This window comes from Typopeltis vanoorti, chromosome 5 (assembly GCF_054136105.1).
Source record: "Typopeltis vanoorti isolate ZY-2024b chromosome 5, IOZ_Tvanoo_1.0, whole genome shotgun sequence".
NCBI lineage: Eukaryota > Metazoa > Arthropoda > Arachnida > Uropygi > Thelyphonidae > Typopeltis > Typopeltis vanoorti.
The window spans coordinates 152424969-152452888 of record NC_143553.1 but is presented as its reverse complement, the minus strand read 5'-3'; the positions used below and the strand labels follow the sequence as shown (position 1 = coordinate 152452888).

General features: G+C 33.9%; 1 protein-coding gene across 1 annotated transcript in view; it reads left to right on the top strand.

The window, feature by feature from the left end:
* LOC150106947 (cell adhesion molecule Dscam1-like) overlaps positions 1-27920 on the top strand; it is a 322565-nt gene that overhangs the window by 126660 nt on the left and 167985 nt on the right. Inside the window, exons 14-18 of the mRNA XM_090393513.1 lie at positions 2424-2555; positions 8189-8353; positions 22221-22291; positions 26161-26398; positions 26527-26622. Coding sequence (XP_090249639.1) covers positions 2424-2555; positions 8189-8353; positions 22221-22291; positions 26161-26398; positions 26527-26622 — 702 coding nt within the window. The remainder of the gene's footprint in view (positions 1-2423; positions 2556-8188; positions 8354-22220; positions 22292-26160; positions 26399-26526; positions 26623-27920) is intronic.

Here is a 27920-nt window from a genome sequence, read left to right as displayed (position 1 = left end):
CTACTTTGCAGCGAACAGCATGGGTATTAAGGGAAGGTGATTTTTTAACAACATGACCTTTCCTTGGCAAATAATGTTACCACTGAGTTTGACAAGGGCAATAGATACACCATGATACTTTTCGATTTTGCTAAGAGGCTTTTGACAGAATACAGCATGGAAAACTGTTGTATAAATTGAAGAATATGGAACTGTATTATGGACTATTGGCATGGATAAGAGGATGGGCGACTGACAGATATCAAATCTTTGTGTATCTAGGATGTGAATTTGCAAGATTCAAGTTAACCAGTGTTGTGACTCAAGGTCAGTCCTTGGTCCATTGTTATTTAATCTGTATATTAATGACGTTGGGAAGGATTTGACATGTGACATACAGCTGGCGACATACTGATGCTGCAAAGATAGGTAGATAGGGTAATCAGGAGTGCTGATCATATACAGTACTTACAGAATGATTTCAATGTTGAAATGAACCTTAACATTTAAAGATAAGGAAGTCATCTTGCCTCTTTACAAGGCTTAAATAAGACCGCACTTGGACTATTGTACGCAGGTATGATTTCCTGGTTTCCTCTGTGATTCTGATACAGCAGAGAGAGAGAGAGAGAGAGAGAACGTACAAAGGAGAGCGTTAAAATGATATCAGGATTGTAGAATACTGATTATGAAGATAGATTGAGAATTTGTAGGCTGCAGACTCTAGCAAACAGGAGAAAGAGAGGTGATATGATTGAGACTTACAAACTTCTAAAAGGGTCATACAGGATCAGGATTTCAGTTGATGGAAGTTTTAATTTTATGGAGGGTGGGGAAAGGATGAGAATGCATCCTTAGAGGTTAAGAATGATGAATGCTGTCAAGAAAGGGGTGAAGGTTAGATTTTTCTCATAAGGCGGTGCATGATTGGAATGGATTGCCGTTGGATGTTGTTTGTGTGTGCAAGCAGTGTAAATGAATCCAAGAACAGATATGACAACTGCTGCGAATAGTATGACTCCCCATCGAATGAGTTCCTGACTCCCTATAGTTCTCTCTTAATAATAATAATAATAATAATAATAATAATAATAATAATAATAATAATAATAATAATAATATAGTTGGTTGAAATACTTATGTGATATGTTCTGTTTTAAGCATTTCACCATGCAGATTTTCGAAACCAGATCCGAGAGAATAAGGTGATTAATCTTTGTTTCGTAATCTCGTATGGCTGTATATTGCGTGTGATCTTCTGTTCTATTTCCCTGTTTTGCAGGAAACAATAACCTTGCCACCATCGTGTGAGGTGTTTCACTTCTGTGCTAACCTGGTTTCATATGAATAGCCCTAATGAAGATTTTTTGCGTCTTATACGGGGTTCGAACCCAGATCTTTTCAACGCAAGGACATCGTGGAAAACCGACGAAGCGGCTGAAACTCTCTACGACGTGAATGTTTGTAACGGTCTTTAAGCAAGAGATGATTTTCATCGCCATTGTGTTATATCACACAACCGTGCTTATCAGAAACTTGAAATAACATCAAACTTCAATTACTTCACTTGTATTAATTGATTCTGTCGTTTTAATTCATGTTTCTTGTCTATTCATCGAAGAGGGTGCGAAACAATCTCACATCATATTTCAAGATTTATGCTTAACGACATATTTTGGTCTTACTTTTCACAATATTCAGGATTCCAAACTCATATTTGATCCTTCTTTATGCTATTTCATTTCCGTCTTTTTTCAGCTCTCTCTCTCTCTCTGTCTGTCTGTCTGTCTCTTTCTTTCTGAACATGTGGCCAATAACGAGCCCACTTCAATATCTGCCCTTCTCTGATTCTGTCAGATGGAGGAGGGGGGATGAGTCCCTGTTTGCTTATTGACTGACTAACGTAGCGTCGCAGACTCAGTCGCTTTGAAATATGAACAGACAGCTTCCATGCGTGTTCCACTTCTGTGTTCGCATTTCCGCTATATTTCTCGCAATATGCTGGAGACACTGACGAAGAAAGCAAAGATGGAGAGAGAAAGAGAGAGAGAGAGAGAGAGAGAGAAGTGTTCAATATGAAAGAAGTTTCATACAGCAATGTACTAGAAATGAAATTGCATGAAGGCAGCTTTTTTTGTTGTTGTTGTTGTTGTCTATAAGCCTCTTTGGGGAACGTAGAAATGAACATTCTCTGAATTAGGAAGTACGTAAATTCCTGAATATTTTGGTATTGTCTCATGGGAATTTATAAACTGAACAGATTATCCAAGTTATTTCAACATAATATTCTTTAATTACATACGTGTTCTTATTCTTTCCGTTAGATGGCGCTTTGCTGATATACCCGAACTCATACTGTACATGTCATTGATCATTGTGAAGTATCTAAAAACTAGATATTTTATTTCTTCCAGAGATTTTTACCTTTTTTTAATCTTTTCTAGAACCTCCTGATCCTCCAAAAAATATGTACATAGCTAGATCTGGAAGCCGCAGCCTTACAGTGTCTTGGACCCATTCGTATAGTGGAAATAGTCCCATAATAAGGTATACAGTGGAATACAAACAACCAAATGGTAAGTAAAATTTGTGTAATTTGGTATGTCTTTGGGACTATAAATACATTGCATTTTATTATTTAATTTATTTTATAGATCATTGAATTTTAATAAATATAATATATTTTAATAAAATATTTCACTAATTTCTCTTTTTAAAAAATTTAAAAATGCAAAACGTTTTACAATTTCATGTTTATATCAATATTGTAAATAAATAAAAAAGAAATAAAATTTTTAATACCATTTATTTTCTTCAATACTAAAACTATAAGAAATTCCGGATTTTGCTCCTGGTGTTGGGAGTTTAGATTTCGGGGAGTTTGCCCTGAGAGAGCATTTTGAGTGTCCTGGGAGGGTGTTTTCCGGTGGGGCCCTGTCGGTGGATGCCTTTCTCTGGAATATGAGCGACTCTGCTCGGTAGTAGGGTGAGCCTGTCACTAAGTGGGACGATCTTTCGGCCACTATGGAGTTGTCTAGGGATCGTACTAATTTTTAAACAGAGCTTTACTTAAAAATCGCCCATGCATGTCGTAAGAGGCGACTAAAATGAGACGCAGAGTTTCGAGAGTTTCACTCTCTTAGGTTTCTTCCGGAATTTTGCTCCCAAGGAGGAGGGCTTACATTTCGGGGGTTTGCCCTGAGAGAGCATTTTCTCCTGCGTTGCCCGTGACGGGGCCTTGTCGGTGGATGCTTTTCTCTGGAATATGAGCGGTTCTTGCTCAGTGGTGGGGACCCGCCACTGAGTGGAACCAACGCTGAGTTGGACGATCTTTCGGCCACTCGTGAGGAGTGGTCCGGGGATCGTCTTAATTTTTAAAAAGGGCTTTACTTATATACCAGCTCCATTGCAGCGCATGTATGTGGTACGAGGCGACTAAAATGGGTACCCAGGGAGGGTAATGGATGGCAATGCTGTAGAGCCAGTGAAGTTCTAACTGAGGCTCAGCTACTGCTGTTACCCTCCTGCCATGATCAGAGCTCATTGCTCAATAACGCCCTATCCTTACATTGTCCTCTACAGATAACGGGGAATATGAAAAACATTCTTGCTTCGCTCATCTAGCCAAAAAAAAAGCTTTAACATTTTGGCGACAAACTATAGTAAGTTAAATGACCAGAAAAAAAAATTATAAATTAGCTGATATAACTCTTTGTTGATGGTCCAACTTCTTTTACGTTTGTTTTTTCATTTATCTTAATTTCAGGCCTTAAGTTGATCTTGGTCATTTAAATGTTTCTATGATTCAAACACGTCTGATATTTTTTCGAAGTCGTGTTTAGTTCATATTTGTTTTCAAATGTCTCAATTCCTCATTTATTTAATATGCTTGTTACTTCTGGGAATTTATTAGGTAGAAGCATTAAAATTCATATACCTTAAATTATTTAAATATTTACACTGTTCTTATGTTTTTATTATCAGTTATCTCTTATTATATTGAAAAATTATCTTTCTTCTAAGCATGCATGTGTAGCGAATTTTTCTTGTTGAATTCTACTGTTAATCTTAATTTTTATTTTCGCTTGTTCCACTTGAAATGATCTAGGAAAAAGTTCTTTGCATATATATTTCACAATATTTATTTGTGTTCATTTACAAGACTTGAATTTTTAAGTGTCTTTATAAAGAAATTCAAGCTGACAAAGTGTCATTGCTTTTCATACTTTTTAAATGTCACAGGTGTTTCATAGTCAAACGTCTTAATTTGTAATTTGAATCACTGTATTCGGATCTTCTTTAATAGAGAAATGTTCTAAGTCATCACTTTTTTAAATATGAGGGTTATCTTGTCTGCTGTCATTTGTTGGCGTCTCATTTTACGTCAGACATGTTTAAAAAAATAAAAAAAGCCCTCCGCAGCTCCACATGTTTTGAATTTATGAGATACTCATTTTATTATGAGACTTGAATTGCTAAAAGTATAATAATAATAATTTGCTTAATCTGATCTTTTTTTTTTGTTACAGTACTAAATATCTTCATCGTTCGCGTTTCTTCTTGTATACTTTGTTAATTTTAAAACCTATTAAATATCTCTTGCAATGTTTTTATAGTTTCTTTCCCATCTCACTGACGGCATCCTCTCGGTAGATGGTGGTGGTAACAGTGCTGGGCCAACGAAACTCAGAACATCTTTGTTCGGTTCCTCTTATCACAACTTGAAGCAACGTGTTTTATTATGCCTTAGGGTTGTTATGGGTTGCCTTAGTGTTACATTATCCTTAAGGTACAACACAATGGGAGTCGTATTTCGCCTTTTATTCTGACATACAGAAAGAGCAGCTGTTTGTTAGTACACCACGAAAAAGTTTTGTAGAAAAAGCACTCTCATGAGTGAATTGTATTTTATTAAAAAAAAGTTAAAGAATCAAAAAAAAGGGTAAATTAGTTGATATAACCCTTCGTTGATGGTCCAACTTCTTTTACGTTTGTTTTTTTCGTTTATCTTAAGTTCAGTTCAAGTTCATTAATCTGATTGTTTTTTTATCAACTTATTTGCCCAGTTAGCAGCTGGTTAACAAGAACGAAGGAACTTATATCCAATTAAAAAGCACCTACTTTATTAACGATCTTTTAATATGTAATGATGTTGTTGTTGTTGTTGCTGTTATGGTAATGATCAAATTTCAGAGAATAATTTATATGTTTAATTATTAAAGCTATATTTTATCCAAGCAACTATTTCTAAATTGCAGATAAATTGCTATTTCCTTAGCTTTTTTTATATATTTTACATATTAGGTGATTTAAAAGAAAACACCCTTATTTTTTTTAGATGAAGTATATAAAATACTAGAGGAATAGCATCGTATTAGATTAAGCGATATCATCTATATCATCTATAGCATTCGCAGCTTATTAAATAATGTATATTAAATAATGTATAAATAATGTATATAATGTATAAATAATGTATAGTATATTTGCGGCTTAAGGAACAAGTACATTATGATAATTACTACCGTGGTTTTCTCTGGATGCGTATGAGAGATGGAAGTATAGGACAAAAATCACAACTATTGGTCCAGACAGTAGATGAGCAGGAAATACTGCTGTTTGGCTATATCCTCGAGGTAAGATTTCCAAATTTGCCCTTTTCAAAGTTGGATTTGAATTTGTTGACTGTCTTCTTGATATCGCCACTTTTTACAGGACCGATATAAAACCACTTTACTGCTGCTACCATCTACACTCCACACACAAAATCTAGGATTGTATTTAGAAAGGTATTGTGTTTCGATTAATTTTTCTTCAACTTCCTGGCTGTGGTTCATTTGTCCATCCTGTGATTGGTTCTAGTTTTAATTATATTTAACATAGAAATTCTAATAACACTTTTATTAGTAATTACTGGTCATGCTGAAATTTTTGCTTAAACTACGTTGTCATAATTCCTGGAGAAGTAGACTTAGATAGCTGTCGGAATTTTGAATAGAATGGGTGATAAATCCCTTTGGTCTAGGTACTATTTCCGTACTTATGATCCAAATACCTGCTATTACTGAAACAATTGTTGCTAGAGTGAAGGAATTTATATCTTTAAGGATGATAATCTCGCCTGGGTATTTGGACTGCAGAAGACGAAGCTTGTGGAATAAATAAGGCAATCAAGACTGGCTATCACAACCCGGACTATTGATAAAGGCAGAAATGAATATACGAGAAGGAGAAGGATATTCTGAGACCAGATGAAAATTGGATTTTAGATTAATATCCTAAGGCATCGGTCCCCAACCGGTGGTACGCGTACCCCCGGGACACGTGCTGGACCGTTCAGGGGTACACAAAAAGTAATCAGTAATGGCTGAAAAACAGTAAAGTAAACAAAACGCAAAACGTTAGTTATGGAAACAAAAGAGTCAGTGTTTAAAAACAGCTATTTTAAAAACAAGGGGTACAATTTATAGAAATGGGTTTAAAAAGGGTACATAAGTGGAAAAAGTTTGGTTGGGAACCACTGTCCTAAGGTATTAGATGTCAGATTTGGTGATTGCACTTGTTCCACCGTCTACGGAAGGAATCATGTAGTGTGTTGTTGTATGAATAGTATGTTGAGCTAAACAGCTATGTTTGTTGTGGTTATCAGTTGAAGTTCTCTAAGTAATAGAAAATAGGGAAGATAGGATGTAATTTGAATAGTGTATATCATTTTAAAGTCACAAACGTTAGTTAAGTAGATATATAGAAGGGGATTTTTGTGGTATATGCAGATTTTATTTTTTATGCTTTTTACTGCATTTTGTTTTTAATGATTTAAAAAATCAGTTAATGCCTTTTATTCCCCTTATAGAGAGTAGGCGAAGCCTTTTAGCCCTATGTAGCTTTTGGAGACTGAGTGGGCAGTTCAGTCTCCACCGGTAATCAATCAGAGATAGCTGGCCCACGACTATCACTAATTACAGGCGGCCACCAATGAAGAGACCTGCTAACAAGTGCTGCCATCTCTTGGTACCTAACCCTAACAGGATATGTTACTGTCAGAAATAATCTGGGTTCTACGGTCGATTTTCTTGAGTTTACGGGACGTAAAACCCGAGTTTCTGGAAGAAAAAACCAGGTTCGACTAACTCGGGAACCAGTCGAAGATAGGCTTAGAAAAAGTTCCTTCAGTCAGCGACTAGACTTGAACTTAAGTCTAACTTCGAGTGACCTAGCGCAGTGGATGCAAGCGACGTTTTCAATGAGTTACACATTCCTATATAGTTTTAATGTTTTTGTGGAAGTTTCTTGGATCCACAGTGATACTATATTTATTTTTTTTACTTTAATAATATATAATTAAAAGGAACACACTTATTAACCACAGTGAAAATTATTTAATTGTAAATATTTCATCCTAAGTATCTTAGAACATCATCAGTACAGTAATTTAAACAATAATAGGAATAACATACAGTTAGGGCGCAAAGCTATAATTGTAAATATTTCCTCCTGACTTACAGTTAGGAGGAAATATTTACAATTAAATAATTTCCAATGTGGATGAAATATTTACAATTAAATAATTTTCAATGTGGTTAATACGTGTGTTTCTTTTAATTATGATCTCACCACAGGTTTCGTTATTTAAAAAAATTAATAATATATGCCCTAGTTATCTGTATAATGCAACAGGAACGATGTAAAACCACTTTACTGCTACTACCACCTACACTCCACACGCACAATCTAGGATTATATTTAGAAAGGTATTGTGTTTCGACTAATATTTCTTCAACCTCCTGGCTATGGTTCATTACCCATCCCGTGATTGGTTCCAGTTTCATTTATATTTAACATAGAAATTCTGGTAACACTCTTATTAGTATATAATCGAGTTCATATTTGACTTCGTTTGAATATTGTATGCTCATTTTTTACATTATAATTCTATTAGTTTTTTAAAAAAATATATTCACCATTAACGAATATATTTATTTCTTCTAAATAAAATAACCGATTGCATTTGAAGCAGAAGCTCTTACTTTCGTCTATTAACTGAAATGATTTCCAATGTGATGAACATCAGAAACAAAAGGCGTGATCCCATCTGCTACTTATATTCATTACAGTTTTCTAAGATTAATTCCTTTTGATCCTATACGAAAAAAAAACAAAGGTTTCTCTCTTTCTCTCTATTCTTTACTTTAGTCCTGTAATCTTTCAGAAACCTGGGAGAACAAGAAAACTGCCAAGGTTGAGAGCGGCGATACTTCTTATGTGATTTCGCGCCTTCTACCTCAGACGACGTATCACGTACGAGTGATAGCGGAGAATGCCCTTGGGACGAGCGAACCCAGTGAAGTGGTATCTGGCATGACAGATGACGAAGGTAAGATCTTTGTTAACAACAGAGAAGTTTTTCCTGTGAGGTTAATTGTAAGGTTAAGAGGAAAGAAAAAAATCACGTTACGTAGAAGCAGAGAGGAGATTATAGGGAGAGATCGATTGTCTATAATGGTATCCAGTTATTTGTGGAAGCATTTTTAGTATTAAGTTACTTTCATTAGTTTCTTTAATAAATAATTAGTGTTTTTTTTTTACTTTACTCATATTTCAAGATTGCATCTTTCTTTGAATTGCATTCTACCTACTTTAAGGGAATAAATTTCTATTTCTATTTATTCGTATTTCTTCGAACATCACTGATAAGCTTTTGAATATTAATAATTAAAAATTAATTTTTTTATTTTATTTTATTTTTTTATTATTATTTTTTTTTTGAAACTTAACATTTCAGTATAGTCAATAATACAAAATTTAATTCAACAAAGAAATGCATGTAAATAAAAATATAATTTAAATAATTAGAGATACCTTAGGCTCAATATCTTGTTATAGCCAAAGCAAACTGGCATCTTTATTTTGTTATGGTCATTCCCCACCCTTATAGGGTTTTGAGAGTAAAGACTTCTGCTAGAAGAACTAGTAAAATCATAGATTCTCTTTCGACACAAATTTAGCAAGACAATCAGAAACGTCTATGCTCGTAGTGGGATTCGAAACCGCAGTTCTTGATTGGAGAGCGGATATGCTAATAAATCAGACCGGCCTTGGCATCTTTAGACCCTTCAAACTTTGATGAACGTGGATAAAATTACACATGTCCAGCAGATGTCGCAACTCTTGTTCTCCAAGATAACAGAGAACCTTCCCATCGAAACCTGTCTTGAAAGACAGGGTTCGATGCGATTACGTGCTCAAAATGATCACGTAATCTACCGTCGTTAATGCTTTATTCGACCTCCACGGATAGTTGTGGATGTACACAACATTTCTTTGTCAATAAATCCGTTTACTCCATAACATACATTGTAGCTATTCAGTACTTTTTTTGTACCATACTGTATATTACTTTAAGATATTATGTGACATGATTTTACCATTTAATGCTTTATAGTTTCAACCTATATATGATTTTATTACATATTTTATTTATTATGATTATTTTATTTTTAGTTTACTATTTTAGTTTGTCATCCATCTTATATTATTATTATTACTATTATTATTGATATAAGTATCTACGACAAACGAAGAGGCAATCATCTACCAAATGCCACACTTCCAACAATAGAAACACTGCAGACAAACAAAACGAGGCGGTGGTATAATAATATTTACCAAACATAAACTAGAAGTAACAGAAATAAACTATAAATTAGAATACGCAGAAAACATACGCATCGAAATTAAACACATCAAACAAGAAAACTTCTTGATATTAAACGCAATATACAGACCACCCAACTTAAGAACCACAAAATTCCTAGAAGAACTAAACAGATGGCTTTCAGTCACGGAAGTAGGCGCCTCAGAATACTTGATAATAATAGGAGACATTAATATAAACATTAGGAACATAAATAACAACACAGAACAATACCTAGACCTATTATCGGCATATAACATAACCCCATCCATACAGTCGTATACACGACAAGAGATAGTCGGAAACACAACAACCTCAACCTGCATTGATCATATAAATATAAGGGCCCCTTCAAACAGCCACACAGCAGCCGTCATAACATGCAAACTGGCAGACCATTATTTCACAGAATTACAGTTACACACTGAATCAGAACCCATAAAACTCACTGAGACTACAAAACAGTATTATAACATTCTAAACGAAACAACGAAACAATAGTAAACGATGAAATCAGAAAAACAGACTGGATGCAGATAGCATGTTTAGACTCTGCCGATGCTGTATATAATAATCTTAAACTTGCATTTAACAAAATATATAACAAAGCATTAACAAAAATAAAAATACGCCCCCAAACGAAACAAAATCCATGGATAACAGACAACATACTAACAGACATACAAAGAAAAGATGCTCTATGGAAACAACTTAAGAAATCGCCGAACAATATCGCTGTAAAAGCTGAATAAAAAAGAAAACGGAATCTCCTAACAACAGAGATTAGAACGGCAAAAGGAAACTATTACAGCAACAAATTAACAACAGCTCAGAATGACATAAAGAAAACCTGGCACCTGATTAATGAAATGCTGGACAATATACACAGAACCACTGCCTCAGAAACAATAAACCATAGCTTTGCCTGCGACCCCAAATCCCTCAAACAGTTGGCAAATAACTGTAATCAGCACTTCGTGAACTCTGTCGAAAAACTACAAGAAACAACCTTTCCTCGCACAAACGAACATTCTCAACTAGGTCCACGAGCAACCCAGTCGATGTGGTTCCCCACAGTAACAAAAGAAGAACTATCACTGGCAATTCAACAAATTAACCCTAACAAAGGACCGGGGATAGACGGAATCAGACCAAGAGACATCAAGAACCACTCAACCAACCTACTTCCAGTTATACAAAAACTGTTAAATAAAATCTTCGAAACGGGACACATACCTGAAACACTGAAGACTGCATTAATCACACCAATACACAAACATGGAAAAATAAACATTATAAGTAATTACAGGCCCATCGCCACGTTGTCTGTAATCAACCAAATCATGGAGCGCATCGTGCATCACAAACTCTCCACAAACGTTGAAAAATTTCAAATCATGCCCAAAACACAATATGGCTTTTCAAAAAAATGAAGGAACAGCAACACTCCTGGAAGATTTTACAGATCTAATAAACGCTGCATTGGATAAAAATAGAATAACCAATGAATACCAATGTATTCATTGGTATTCATTGGCCTAACAAAAGCTTTTAACACACTTACACACAAAACTTGTTAACGAAACTAACGCATATCGGAATTGGAGGTCGTCTACTCCAGTGGTTTAAAGCATACATGAAAAACAGAAAGCACACCACACATATAGGATCAGCATACAGCTAAGAGGTACATGTAACCTGTGGAGTACCGCAAGGAGCTGTCCTATCTCCATTCTATTTAACATATACACACATGACATAAGCCACCTTCCCCTAAAAAGTAAAATCTTCCAGTACGCAGACGACACGACCATAGTATCTATTCACAACAACGCAAATATCGCTTACACAAATATGTAACACGAGACCAATCAAATCATTAACTGGTTAACCGAAAACGGCATCTATATAAACTCTGGAAAAACAAATCTAATGATATTCAAAAACCCCTAAACCCTGCCCATAGAAACTAAATATCTCACTATCAAACATTCATCCTCCTATACGCAAAGTGCAGAACCTAAAATCACAACTATCACACAGGTGAAAACAACACGCTATCTCGGACTTCACTTCGATGCTGATTAAAGTTGGAATAGTCATACAAACTACCTATATACCAAGCTTAGGATAATAGCAAGCAAACTATACAGATTAAAAGACATTGTCCCAACCCACATAAAAATACTAATCTATAAATCATTATGTGAAAACATTTTAAAATATGCAATCACATCATACGCATTGTGCGCAGACTACAGGCTTAACAGGTTACAATGGTTGCAAGATAAAAGGTAAAACCGATATTCTGGGAACAACCCACACTTCTGCAGGAAGCACGGGCAAAACACAAAAGATTTAAGATGAAACACTTATGCCACTATACAGTCATGTTAAAACATTACTACAGCCCAACATATAGAGTAACCAGAACAACATATCAAATAACAAGACCACAGTCAACAAACTACATAACATATAAGTACAACAATCACCACGGCAAAGCCACCCGAAACTTCTACGTACCTGACATGATAAACAAACTGCCGTTCGACAACAGAAACCTAGGAACATACAGAGAGCTGAAACAGGCACTATATAAATATTATAGCGAGAATGAAAATTAGAGCAATTCCTGTTTCTCTCTCCCCCACCACACATGCACACACACACAAACCTATGACAACCCCTCCTCTCAAAAACTATCACTACAAGAACACAAAGAAACAAACACACCATGTTTAAATCCAACCCTATTTGCACACAAAAAAAAAAGTTAAACTGTAATAGCAGTCGAAGTCTTCCAAGCACGTACCAACAAACAGTAAAATCAACACCTGGCTTGTGACCAGTATAGGAACACAACCATGAAACCACCACCCTCTGTCATCTATTATCTTCCTCAGATAAGCTCTGCTAAGCTTCGAGGAAGAAAATTACTAACTTGCAAGTATATGTTATACACACTTGTAATGCATTATAAATATTATATATATATATAATTACTACAGCAACTATGTATGCAATTCATCTGAGACGTAAAAAAAAAAATTCTGTATAATCCTTATTGTAAATACTGTAAATATTATTATTGTATGCAACTTATACTGAGACATAATAAAATGTTTTTTAAAAAAATAAAAAATAAAAAATAAAATAAAATAAATTATTATTATTATTATTATTATTGTTTTTGGAATGCCTGCAGACGAAAGTTCTCTTGATAATATAAAGCATACAATCCTAGCAGACGTCAAAGAGTTTAAATCAAAACATTATTCCGAAAATAGAATCGACCCACCTCGCATCGATATGCGAAATTTAAAAAAATCGGTGGCTAAACTTCCAGGGCCTATTCTCATAACATTGTTATGGAAAGCAAAGATATTTTAATGCTAAATGAAGCAACCAGCAGATAAAAAATCAGAAATAAGCTACTCACTGAGGAATCACCTGCTGTACTGCAGAACAACAAATGGAAGAGGAAGAAAAAGGAATACTCGTCAAATCAACCTGCACTATGAAAAAACGAACGGTTCTCTTTACAGTAGCAGAATATAAACTTCCAATAGAGCAAGGATATCAGAGAACGAATACGTTATTAGCATCTGCCAGATCAAGACACAATGGCTTCTTACATCACAGAAAACTGACTAAGAAATCCCATCTTAATGAACATCAGTACCACTGATCAAGATTTCTTGTCGACATCAAAATATCGGATCTTCTGGCTACAATTTTGCAATTACCATAACAGATGTCACTCGAGAGGAAATTAAGGAAACTTGCCTGGTTAGCTCATCCATCGATCACATCATACTGTCCTCCCCCAAGACTACCATCCAGACTATCATACCTATAGCACTGAAACGAAATTGGTTGACCATTACGTTTAGCATAAATATGAAACTACGAAACACTTGAAATATGTATTAGAGCACGGATTATATTATAGATTCAATAGTAAATCTAAAGATGTAGAACAAGAGTTGCAACAACTTAGTTTACGAAAATTCTCTACAAGGAACATACGCTGCTGTCTTAAAAACATTTCAGGTGACATACAAGAAAGCAACCAGACGACCATGAAACAAAAGAAAAATAAGATAATTCACCTAAGATTAACACTAAAGTTCTCTTTATGTAGCATACAGATGCACTTTGGAGTAAAAAAGACAATCTCCCCAAACACACTCTTAGAGATGATTAAAACAATGTAGAAATAAGAAAAGCGAAATGATTCTACTGCAGCCCAACCTAGTTCAGTGAAGAGAGACATTAAGATCACACGAAAATAAATAATTTTCGCAAATAAATAACAAATAGATTGCAGTAGCGTAGGAGAAAAATTTTCAGTTATTTTCATAACCAAGGTCACAGCAGTAAAATATCTCGATTCCATTTAAATCACGATATTAAGTGGACAACAGATATTAACTGTCTTCAAAAAAAAAAAGAAGTCCACGTTCTAATAGAAGATCTTTATATGAAGCAATAATCAGTTATGGCCTAACTGTTATAGTATTTTTGGAAAAGCTACCTTAAGAAGCTTTGAGAATACTATTTAGAATGGTGATTATAATAATGTTGCCTTTCATAGATTATACCACACATCGATACGCTAAATCAACAATAAGTAGCGATTATGGTGTATAACGAGAAATTTGATAACTCTGATACAAAATCATCTCCCTTAATACATTTAGGGATGATCTTGAACATATCGATAAATTGAATATATAAATAAATTCGAAACAGCACACACTTTTCGCATAAAACCACCGACCACATCTCTCTACATAGCTAAAGCTATAAAAGCTCATCATGTGCAGTTAGGAGAGATCATTTTGCCCACACTGCTCGACATCTTGCTGCACAATCTGTCAAGGCAACACCGTCCATAAAGTACCAAATAACATGAATAGTATACATCAATTGCACTCTTCTTCAAGCTTCGAAGAATGTGATTATATCGCCTCTCATTGGTTCATGCTTTAATTATTATTAATTATAAGACTGGTTTTGTTAACCTTGATGTGAGTTAAAATTATGTTATAATTTAATAAACAGTTTAGTATATATTGCTTAATATTAATTGTACAATTTCCGATTCAAATGTTAAAATGTATTAATTGATATATCAAATACCGATATTAAAACACATCTCTGTTGAATGAGTACCATGTTATTATGCCCCTTTATTGCACGTTACCAATGCGAAGACCAATAAAAATATTTTTAAAAAATTATTGTTCAGTATTCGAACCTATCATTTTATTCTTTGATGCAATATTTTATTTTATTTTATATATCGCATATTTCAGTTTGACTCCAACTTGTTTCAAGTTATACTGTACAAGAAGTCACAGCAATTCATGCTTAAGGCGAACAAAGCTACGTCATAATTCTAACTTAAAATTGAATTCAAATTGTATTATTATATCTAGTTTTAAGTTCTTTGTCAAAAATTGGTTTTCCAGTTTTGTTTTTAAAATTTATATAGATATCAGGAAAGATGCATTAATGCTGTTAGTTTTAATTTAACTTTAATTATTGCAATAGGAATACATAAATAAATTTAATATTACTTTATTCAGTTTATTCTTATTAATAAATGAAACATAAGGTAACCTAAGTGATATGCGCACGGTCGCCAAACTTCTTTGACTGTCGACCCCTTCAAGAGTTTCTTGCTGTTTTATCGATCCCCTCTATTTTACTATTACGTAATTATAATAGGACAAGCGAAGAAGACGCTTATGTCAGTTTATATATATATATATATATATATATATATATTTCGATATCGACCACTTTGGCGACCACTGCTCTAACGTGTACTTATATATATATAAGTACACGTTAGAGCAATGGTTTATATATATTTGAAAGATGTCATGTGACATCTTTCAAAAGCATTACCGGCAATATTAAAACCTATACTAGACCAAGTTGTAAATTACATCAAATCAGTACCTTTAAAAGCAGGCCCTTTTAAAAAAAACTTTGCATATCTATGCAAGCCAAGTACGAATCTTTGCTTTTTCACACAGAAATAAGATGGCTATCCAGGGGTAAAGTGCTATTCCGAATTTTAAAATTTAAGAACGAATTATTCGCCTTTTTTCAAAAGGAAGGTACAGATGCTTTTGAAGATGTCTTCAAAATGATATTTGGTGTGCTAAAATGGCATATTTAGCCGATATATTTAATTACTTAAATAGCTTTAATACAAGTATCCAAGCGACAAATGAAAATATTTTGACATCCACTGTCAACTTTTCATAAAAAATTATCTTTTTGGAAAAACAGCATGTCAGAAAAAAATACAGAAGGTATGTTTCCTTCGCTCCATAATAAAATTTAGAGGGAATTGTTTCCGTTATAACAGAACATTTAACAATGTTGAAAGAAAAGATTTCAAGTTACATTCCTTCCTTAAATACTCACAATTATGATTGGATACGAAATCCATTTGGCATAGCCGATACATTGAATTGAGAATTTTCGTTACAAGAAGAAGAACAATTACTTACCTTGTCAACGGATCTTACTCTAAAAATTAAATTCTCTGAAATAACTCTTGAGGAATTTTGGATTTTTGTTTAAGCCGAATACCCATCTCTCTCCACAAGAGCACTGAAAATTTTGTTACAGTTTTCAATATCAATATGAGCTCGGTTTCTCAATATTAACCAATATAAAAACTGAAAAGCGGGAAAGACTTACTAATATAGAAAAAGAGATGAAGGTAGCTATATCGCATACAATATACCTGATATTGCTGAAATCTTCAAAAGCCGACAAGCTCAAGTATCGCATTAAAATTAGTTCCATTTTTATAAAAGGCAAGTTCGTGCGTATTTTTATTGTTAGTTTTATGACCCTAATGCTTCTAGTGTTCTTCAATTTTTTCTTATAATCAAAAGTGTTCCGCGACTTCGAGAAGGTTAAGAACCACTGCGTTAGAGTTTTACTAGTATGCAACGGTTAGAAATGTTAATTTTAATTTACTAAACTTAAATAAGCAACAATTACACATTTTCGTCGTTTAATTAATTTATTAATTGTCGTTTAGGCTTAATGTTTTCATCAGTCAAGAATTCATATATCATACTTAAATCTTTCTAGTTCCTGTTTTCCAGTGTGTTTTTCCCCTAACCGGGGGATTGACGACACTTTTGAGAAACAGTGGTTTTGAAATAAATGTAACCATTCCGAGTAAATAAATCTCTTAAAAAGGATGTAGGGTTTTAGTAAAAGACTAACAAAAATAAAATTATTGCACATATTTACTAGTTGAAGTTATTTTAAATATTCTCCATGTCACTATTATAATGTTTTATAGAAAATTATTAAATGAATATTTCTATCAAAATGATTAAATAAATAAATGATGTCTTAAATGATGATTTTAAAATATGCCATTTAAAAATTATAATAATAAAGAATAGAAATTAAAACTTTAGTATTATGCTTCATGTGACCTTTTGTCTAATACTCATATGTAATTTTTATTTAAAAAAAAACACATAGATTAAAATATATTCTCTTTTCCACGCGTGTGGCATTCCGGTCGTTTTCCAATTGAAAGAACGTAGTCAGAAGAATATTCATAATGACTGGGGAGAAAAATTATATGTAAGATATCCGTATCCATGAAATCATTAGCAACCATTGAAGCAGTTAAATTTATTATCGCGAGGAACAGCTGTCATCGTGCTTCTACAAAAACAACAGATAATTAGTATTATTACGTGCATGGAGACTTTAATGAACCAAAATGAACTGCGAGAGATATTTCATGATGAGAATTTGACTGTTAACCAAGAATTTTTTTTTTTTTTTTTTTTTTTCCACTCTACACGACATGTCTACAAGAGTGCATTGCCTTTTTCAGTACTAGTCCGAAACAACATTAATGAGCTAACGATTCAAATTTCTGAATGCCGAATATAAATGGAAATCTGGCATCTCACTTACAAACTGAAAGCAAAAAAAAAAAAAAAAAGGTCATTGCTATAGAAATAGTTCTTAAAAAGAAATGATATCTAAATAGAAAGGGAACTTTTGCCAAGTAAAACAGATGAAAGAATTGAGTACGTATCTCAAGAAAATAGTTTGGATCCATCATTTTATGACAAAAAAAAAAAAAACGTTTTTAAACGGGAACATTGGAATGAGAGAATTTTTTACTTCGCAGTTCATTTCCTGGCTTAGCTAAGATATTAAGAAAGAAAAGCACTGTAGGACAAAGAAGGGTGAGGCACTTGGATAGGAAGTGACTTTTGTCACTGCTACTGACAAAAGGTTATGCATAGAAGCCAACGAAATTGGTTCTCTAGAGCAGAAACGCCACAGAATAACATTATGAAGGCTATTTTTTAGGTCCGCACATTGATGACTTGGTACAAAGCCTCGTGGCTTGAGGACCTCATTACAATCTTGCGTTAGACAAGTTTGGACAGTTGCCAATATATATATATATATATATATATATATATATATAATTCAAACTGATTTGAATTCTTCCTTCGGAAATAGATCATTCCTCACGAAAACATTGGCTTTTATATTTAACAAACTGGATTATGTTCACTATCTTTAATGATTATTAACCTAATAAAGGAAATAGAAAACTGAAGGCGAACAGTGATGTAATTAGTGTTGGAATTCTATGTGCGAGCAGTGACTACAATATTAAATTGTATTCATACAGAGATAAAGATTTTACAGTCTTAATAAGAGCTGAAGATGCTAATCAATGAACTCGTTTAGATTGTTTTCCATAACTGATTATATATTCGGAGAAAAAATATGCAAATGAACGTATTTACATACAAAGGAATTTGAACAATTATATTTGTTATCAATGAAAGAATCTAAGCTGCTAATTGAGTTATAGAATTCTTTGTTTGGCAGAAAAATATCGATTCCTGTTCCAAGTGTTAATTAATTTAGGTTGTTTTTCGTGTTAGATATATCGTTAAGAAAATGAAGTCTTAAAGAGGATTGTTACCTAATCCAAAATAGGATATTCACAAACTTTTTGTTGTCGTATTAAATTCATTGACTCTGCGAAATGTTAATTTAGAAATTGATCTGTTGAAGCATATTTTAACTGTATGTGCAATGCATTCTGGGTATAAACTGTAGCAACATTGACGACCTTCAAAGTACGCATGCGTCTGATTAGTCAAAATCACCTTTGTTTCTTCCTATATATATTTGAATCCTTTAAGAATAACTTTATTATTAAATATAATCATCAATTATTAAGAATAAAAATAATTTAAGACTAATCCTTTAAGAATAATTTATTAAAATTAGGTTTATGAAAATTTCGTGCAACATAATAAATAAAAAAAGGTATGGTAAGAAATTATGCTCTAAACTGAAGACTAGTTTATCAAAAAGATACAATTCACTATATTACTGTACAAAGGCTTACTCTTGCCATGCGGGGGGGGGGGGTAATGTGGACGAATTCAGTGTAGCATTTGTTTTGTCATTGTTGAAAATGTGTCTTTTAATCTCGCATTTATGAGGCGGTCCTTTTTTTTAATTTTTTTATTTTATTTGTAATTAATTTTAGAATTTGCATAAATTCAGAGTTCGCAAAAAAATAACTTTTAAGCTGGATATGACACAATAATTCATTAACTTTTAAATTAAATTATGTTAATTTACAAATATATATTCCAGGAAAATTTATTTACTTATTTTATTTATTTATTTTGAGCATTTATTTGTCCGCAGTTGTGCTAAACATCAAGATAAGGGAGTGATGCTTCAAGACATAATCAAAATCGTCCTTTTTGATGTCTTATTCTGACCATCAAGGCATTAATGTATCGACAAAAACGTTACAAGTTTATAAATATATCAATGCAAACAGCATTTGAATGATCATTTGAACGAAGTAATGGCAAAGTGAATGTTGTGCCGTCATAAAATGCTTATTTTATGAAAACAACCCCAAAAGGAAGCAAAAAAAGGTTATTGTAAGATTCACCGCAGTTTATTCAACCATAGTTAATGATGTGTTGAATTTAAGGAGACGGTAAAGCCACGCGGGACGTAATTTAGAACTCCGGTTGTTGTTGTAGCAAGATAACGTGGCTGCCCACACGACTTTACCTGCAATAGCTGACATCACAAGTTCAAGATTCTAACTAATCGCTTGTTCGGTCCCAGGCGACGTAATCGCTTTATTCCCAGAACCGAAGGTCCAATTTTGGGCAGAGTAATCGTGAAATGAGCAGGGTCATGGCATGCTTGCTGTGCATGCTTCGTTGAGAGAGAGGGAAAAAAAAAAAAAAGTTTTTTTTTTTTTTTTTTTTGTGGCGAAAGTTGTGTCGTCGAATAAAAAAAATTCTGTTCAGGGAGAGACAATTATACCATATAAAACCACCAGAAACGTGATAAAATACATTGGCTTATTCCAACAAAAGTTTCTATACGGCCTAATATATCTAATAACCCATTTTCATATCAAAAACAATATAAGTATTAAAAATGAGGGCTGCTATTAAACAGTTATGTATGCTCTTATTTCTGGTTATTATTTTTCGCTCATTATAAATTTCAAAATTGAAAATATCGGTGGACTATCCTGAGATAGCCAGAATTTACTGACAAGTGCTAATAGGCAACTTACGTGAAATAGGCAAATTACGTGAAATTTACGTGAAATTTAGTGAAAAAAATACTATTTTTTCGTCATATCATGAAGAAATACCAAACTTATTTCTTGGCTTTTATCCTATAATATCAATAATATTATAATATTTAATTATTATGAGGAAAATACATGCTCAAAATCTTTATATTTCTTATATTTCCAGAGTTTTATTAGAATATGTTAATCTACCATTTTATATTTTGCATAAGCTTAATTGAAATATTAATATTATTGAAATTTGAATCAGTATTATTGGATAGGGAAATGATGTACAAAAAAAAAACAGTCCTTTTTAGGACTTCCAGGGTAACGAATGGCAATGCTGTAGCCAATGAAGTTTTAACTGAGGCTCGGCTATTGCCGTTACCCAGCAATGACTAGAGCTTTTAGCCAATAACGCCCCATCCACACAGATTTTCTTCATTCAGATGACGGGATAGATAAAGATCAAGGACTCAGTCCATCTCCCAGTTCTTTTAAGAACTTTGAATCAGTATTGTATAACACAAACTGAAAAGTAGATGTTTGATTTGATACAGTTTTATTTTTCGAGTTGAAAATATAATTAAAAGAAAAATTAATATTCTTGCTTAATTCGTATGCAATCCATATTCATACATGGATTGCACCCGATTAGAAAGAGCAATGGTGTTTGATTTTTGTACCTGGTAATGTAAACTAATTCATCGCTAAAATTAAAAAAAAAAAGTTAAACATATAAACATACTGAACGTTATTTAAATTAAGGGGATATTAAATCCCACATTATTTCAAAGCCGAATAAGAAACTCAAAGATCGGAATCAAACTGTATACATGAAAAAAAAAATACTGAACGTTTTTTTAAATTTGAATTGATATAAACATTGAACATATTGTGTGCTTACCATGATAAAATGAACTGTTTACTGTCCTTATATCCATATGGTGTGTGTGTAGAAAGTTTTTTACCTTAGGTATTCTATACGTTAAAGATACCAAGCAATTTTATAAACTTGGTTTTAATCCCTTTTCCCAAGTAAGCAAACAGGGACAGTAAACAGTGCATTGTATTGGTAAGCACAATATGTTCAGTGTTTATATCAATTCAAATAATAAAAAAAACGTCCAGTATGTTTATAACTTTTTTTTTTAAATTTTAACGATGAATTAGTTTACATTACCAGGTACAAAAATCAAACACCACTGCTATTTCTAATCGGGTGCAATCCATGTATGAATGCTGCAGCAAAACTCCTTACACATGAGAAAGCGGTATTTATTTTCTGTAATTTTAACGTTTTTTCTCCCGTCCTTCTGTTGATTCAACTGACGCTACTAGAAAACTATTTTTCAAATAATCTGCCGCAGTTTAGCCGGAAGACATCTTTGGTAAATTATGTGCTTGATTTAAAAAGACAGCTTTTGAAATAAGGAGAGAACTTAATATTTCAGTGTCATGGCTATTGATGGCTGTTCGCAGAAATGGAGACACACACTTGTCCCCTTAGGCTGCACAAGATGTCAATGTCGCTCTCTGAGATAAGTAATCCTTTCACGGGTGACATCAAGGAACGAGTGCTTTTGGTTCTGGAGATGAAAAGAAAGAGAAGATGGCAGGTATTTACTTGATCAAAGGAGTATGGGGTGGAAGGCGTATTTGCAAGAGAACATGTTGTAAAGCTGCTCCACCTGTCAGCCACCTTTGGATGTCGACTGAGGATGCGTCTCGTGGGAAAAGTGTGCCCATCTACTTTATCTGCATTGATCAAAAAACTGGAGTGATAGGGAACGTTCTGATCTAATAAAATGGCTAAATAAATGCAATTAGGTCGATCAAAGAAAACTATTTATGTGATTATTGTGTTTTTTTTCTTTTTAACAGCTCCAACTAGTCCACCGGTAGATGTCAGGGTCATTGCAACCAGCTCAAGTTCTTTGAGAGTCACCTGGAAAGTAAATATTATGAACACGTTTACTATTTAATTATCTTCTCTATCGATGTTAATTATTCTGTTTTCCCCTAAATCCATAGACTTTATTGAACATACTCAGTTTGTTTAAAATACTTTTATTAAATCTGTTTGTTTATTTTTGAATTTGCAGATCTTTAAGTTCATTTAATATCACCCGACAACGAAAGTATTAAATCCTTAGCTAACATTTTAATCTGAGATACTTGCCCTTGCTTATTGGATATAACACAAGCTTTTGTTAGTTGTTCACAGCCGATTTATACATGTCAGTCTTCACATGTACTAGGGCAGGGCTGTCCAACCTTAGGTAACACGAGGGCCGCATTAAAAAAAAAATTAGCCGAGGGCCGCATCACAATACGTATCTAGTCATTTGGTGATCGGCAGCGACACAACCTCGAATAAAACCACTGCAAAATTTGAATGGATGATTCCCTAGCATAAAGCCTTATTTGGTACGCTATGTGTGTCCATGATTTCGCAGATTACCCTCGTAATCCACTGCTTGAACTGTAATAAAATTTTGTATGAGATCATCTTTACTGTGACCTGATTGTGCCATTTTAGTCAAGAGGAGAGGTTTCATTCCCTATTTCGCATTCACAGAAGTTTATAAGTAATATGCGGCAACTACAAACAAGTAAAGATATCATTATAGGTAAAGGTGGGTTTAGCAATAATATTCTTAAATGATGCCATCACACACACACACACACACACACACACACACACACACACACACACACACACACACACACACACACACACACACACACACACACACACACACACACACACACACACACACATTGTTAATAACTATTGTTATTGTTATATTCAATTGACAGAGTTATTTACAGTCAAAGAGTAACAAGAAATTTGAAATAGAATCATGAAATCTTTGGCTGGCAACTGAGTCCAATTCGGGCTTTATCCAAACGCCTAGGAATCGACCAGATTTCGTCGCAAAATGTGAGATGTCCTAAAAGTACCGTTTTTTGGAGTGAGATGGTGTTATATCTAGTGGGAGGCTCAGCTTTTCCAGATGTTTCATAAATATTCTTGGTATTGCTCCTAGCGCACCTAAGACTGGAACTGTTGTTGCTTTCTTGGTGGTTGGATTTCAATCTCCAGATCCCTATACTTGGTCATCTTTTCATGCTCTTTTTCTTCTACTCTACTATCTGCTGGTGTTGCCATATCAATAAGCCGCACGTGTTGTTGTTCGACTGCGGTGGATGTCTGGCATATTATGTTCAAGGTGAATGAAATTTCAAGTCCTATAATGTCTTGGCAGTTTTCATTTTCAATAACTTTTTCAACTGTGTGTTTCCAAGGGATTTTTCAGGTTGAGAAACCATATTTCCAGCATACGCTCTAGTGTACAGCTTTCGCTACGCGATCAAGTTCTGATAGAGTTCCAAGGGAGTGGAAAGAGGACAAATAATCCCCCCCCTGTATATAATTTCCTACTGCAGTCTTAGAACCTTGTATAAGATTCTAACACTGCAGTAGGAAATTATAGACTAATCAGTATTTCAGGAGTGGTGGTAAAAGTACTAGAAAAATTGGTCAAAAAGTAATTCAAGAATGGGTAGATAAAACTATGATACTGTATGAGGGTCGACCATGCCATAACTTTTTATAATAGCTGGATAAAGGAAATGGCTACACGATGATTTTGCTGGATTTTGCAAAGGCATTTGACAGAATACCACATGGAACTCTGTTACGCAAATTAGATCAAATGGGGATGGATGTGACACTGGTCAAGTGGATAAGAGGGTGGCTTCTGCACAGATATCAAAAAGTGGTACATGGTTTGGCATAATCGAGGGGAAAACAGATAACTAGTAGTGTGGCACAAGATTCAGTGCTGGGACTATTGCTGGTTTAATTTGTACATAAATGATATAGGAAATAACCTGAAAGGAAATATTCATTTGTTTGCTGATGATGCGAAATTAGGTAGAGTGATAGTCAATCAAGGCGATGTGGAGAACTTGTAGGACGATTTAAATAGGCTGTCAGTAAGAGCAAAAAATAATGGAATCAGATTAATGTAGAAATGTGTAAAGGTATGCAATTTTCGGAAAAATATATTACAAGCTGTGAATCATATTGATGGCACCGTACTCCAGGAAATAGATGAAAGTAGAAATTTAGGGGTGGTGGTGGTAGACAGAGAGTTAAAGTTGAGAAGACATATTGCTCAAGTAGCAGATAGGATTACTCGGCAAGACTGGTCCCCTGAGTTTCTTGAGGATGAGGAAACAGTGGAGAGGTTTTAGAGGCGAATGACCAAGACGGTGAGTGGCCTGTAGAATGTTCCCTATGAGGATAGATTGAGGATGCGAGGATTGCAGAAGTTTGTTGACAGCAGAAAAAGCGTGAGTATGATAGAAACATTTAAATGTCTTAAAGAATTTTATAGGATAGATGCAAGAGAAATGTTTTAGCACTTGGCTAGAAGGACCAGAACAAATAGTCATCCCTGGAATTAGAATAAAGATCTGGTTAGCACTAGATGTTTGCTTGGAGAATTGTGAATGGGTTGTCAGAGTCAGTTGTGAGTGTTTTGTCTTTAGGTATACAAAAGGTTCAAAGGTATAGGTTCAGCGAGAGGTATGATGAGTCTTTTGACTCCATGGTAGTATCCGTATATTAATAATAATAATAATAATAATAGTAATAATGTTGAATATTGTGCTCAAACAGAAAACAGAATCTTGCTTTAAACCTCCAAAATGTATTTGAAAATATATTATCATTTTAAAATATAGGAATAGAGTTATCTACTTTGATAGAAATTCGGTAGAGGACGGTATAATAATGGAGCCTTTCCGTGATCTTTGGAGAAAAACTGAATTACATTTAGAGAATGAGGAAGATCTGAGATCGAAATATGCTTCTTATTTTTATTGATGTGACATATCTTCAAAGGATGGAATACGTTTAATTTGTTTCGTCTTGAGTGCAACGCACTCAAAACGAAACATTTTCATTCGAATATCTCCTTTTTATGTAAACATAATATACGTCCTATACATTTACTTAATCGCATTATTCGTCTCTCTCTCTCTCTGTTCAGTAGATGATGTTAAACCACCGTCTCGTATATTTACCATTGCATATGTAGCTTACGTCCATTTTCAAAACTCCACTTTTATTTTATTTACTTCAAACTCTTCCGATTCTTCTCATCAGAAATGTTATTCTTATATATTTAAAAATTCAGTAATTCGAGATCGAGTAACAGACAAGTGAAGAAAAGGAGAAAACGAATGAGAACACAGGCGGAGGCAAATAAAGAAAGAATGTCAAAGAGATTAAGGAAAGTAGGAGGCAACTATAGAACAGAAACATGCGTGAAGGAAATACAGAGATAGAGAAGGGAAAATTATTGTCGTTGGGATTATGGACAAAACAACTACGATCCTTAGCCAATCACAAATAGTTGAGGCAAGACTGTTTAATGATTTTAATTAGCATCAACCGAAGAGAGTACGGCAGACAATTATGGACAGCTCGTGGGCACTATCCCTAACACACTGTAGATTATTGTCTAAAATAATGTAAATTCCGCAGTCGATTTTGTGAGAGTCCTTAGTCATAAAATGCATGGTAATATTATGATAAGAGACATTACGATCTGTCTTAAACCTTTCTTTTAAAGTAACTTTAAATCTAAATTTCTGAAATATTTTAAATGTTTTTAATTATACATTATAAGCAAAATATGAATTAAAATGTTATTGTCTCTCTTTACCTTGCTATTTTCCATTATCATTCGCTCTGAAAACACGCGTGCCTATATTAATATGTCTGTTTTTTTTTCCTTCTCTCCAGCCTGCATACAGTGACGAAGGTGCTGGAGTCATCCAAGGCTATTACGTTGGCTATAAAGTCTCCGGTTCCATCGAATCTTCTGCTTACAAAACTGTAGCAACAGGCGAAGGTGTAAGGCATGAAAGTGAAATAACGGGACTCCAGAAGTTTACTAAATACGTTATAGTGGTGCAATCATTTAATAAGAAAGGAGCTGGACCACCTTCGGAAGAATTAGTGACACAGACGTTGGAATTCGGTACATATCTTTTAAACAAAAAACTGTCTCTTTATACTAAAAACACATAATGATAACTAACAAATGTTTTATTTTACTGATTTATTTCTTTTATGAAAAGATGAGATAAAATGTTCCGGTGCTTTCAGACCCTCCCAGTGCACCTTCACTAAAACTCGTTTCATCAACCGGGTCCACCATTCAGCTGAACTGGGATCCTGACAAGGCTAATAATCCAATTACAGGTAAGAGCTTACTTTATCAGACTGAACATCATTTTTCCTGATTTTTTTATATATAACTTATGTGCTGTCCTTGATATATTGCATTCCTATTTTTCCTATTCTTCTGGAGTTGATCTAGTTATAAATGATCAAACGTTAGATGGCAGCAACAAATGGATTCTTCTTGAAAAGATAGTTCATTAGAAAGATTTGTGAGGTAGAAGATGATGCCGAGGGCCTGTTTATCTCTTTCTAAATATAAAGAATTGCCCTCTTTTCGTCTCTCTGAAATATTCGAAAATAAATTTTAGAATAGCTAGAAATTGTGGTGCTGTTTCCAGAATATGACATTTCTAACATTATTTTTTTTAATTATGCATTGCTGCCATACTGTAGTTTATATTATTATTATTATTATTATTATTATTATTATTATTCAATGCAAGTAAGTTCTAATATTAATGTTATATTGTTATTCAGGTTACTTAAGTATCATTTCTGTTGAAGTAACATTGCGCATGGGCAAAAGAACGATGTGTCATACGTTTCACTGGATGTACAAGCAGTTTAAAATAAAATACTTAAATTTTAAGTAATAATGTTAATTTATTTAATACTTTTATCTAATAATTTAGATATATGAATTCTTTTTTAATTTAAAATATAACCCAATAATTAAAATGCTTCAAGAGACTTTCTAGATTAAAATTTTAATTAGAATGCAACTTTATACCTTTTTCATATGCAAATAGAAAAAATATGTAATTAAACTATGGAAATTTTAAGTTCTTAATGGACAATGAAGAATCCGATACCCTTGGAGGGTAATGGATGGCAAGGCTGTAGCCAATGAGGTTCTAACTGAGGCACGGCTATTGCTGTTACCCTCCTGCCATGATCAGAGCTTCAATTGCTCAATAACACCTTACCATACACTGTCCTCTACAGATAGCGAGGAAGATGAAAAGAATTCTTGCTTCGCCCCTTTAAGCCAGTCCTTATAAGGAATAAGGATTAAGTTCTTAATAATAGGGTATTATAATGGAGCATTATATTTGAAGAGTTCTTAATTTTTAATATTTACAGCTTTAATCGAGTAAAGCCTGTGTAGTTCAGTGGATATGGCGTTGGCCAACTACGGCGCTTGGCCGCACGAAGGAAGACTTGGTTTCGAGTCTAGTTGGCGACTAGAGGAAATTTTTCTAAGCCTTTTTTCGACCGGTTCCCGAGTTAGTCGATCTCTAGCACGGGCAAGCAGGTTTTCCTCCCGGAAACTCGGGTTTTTCGTCCTGTAAACTCAAGAAAATCGACCGTAGAAC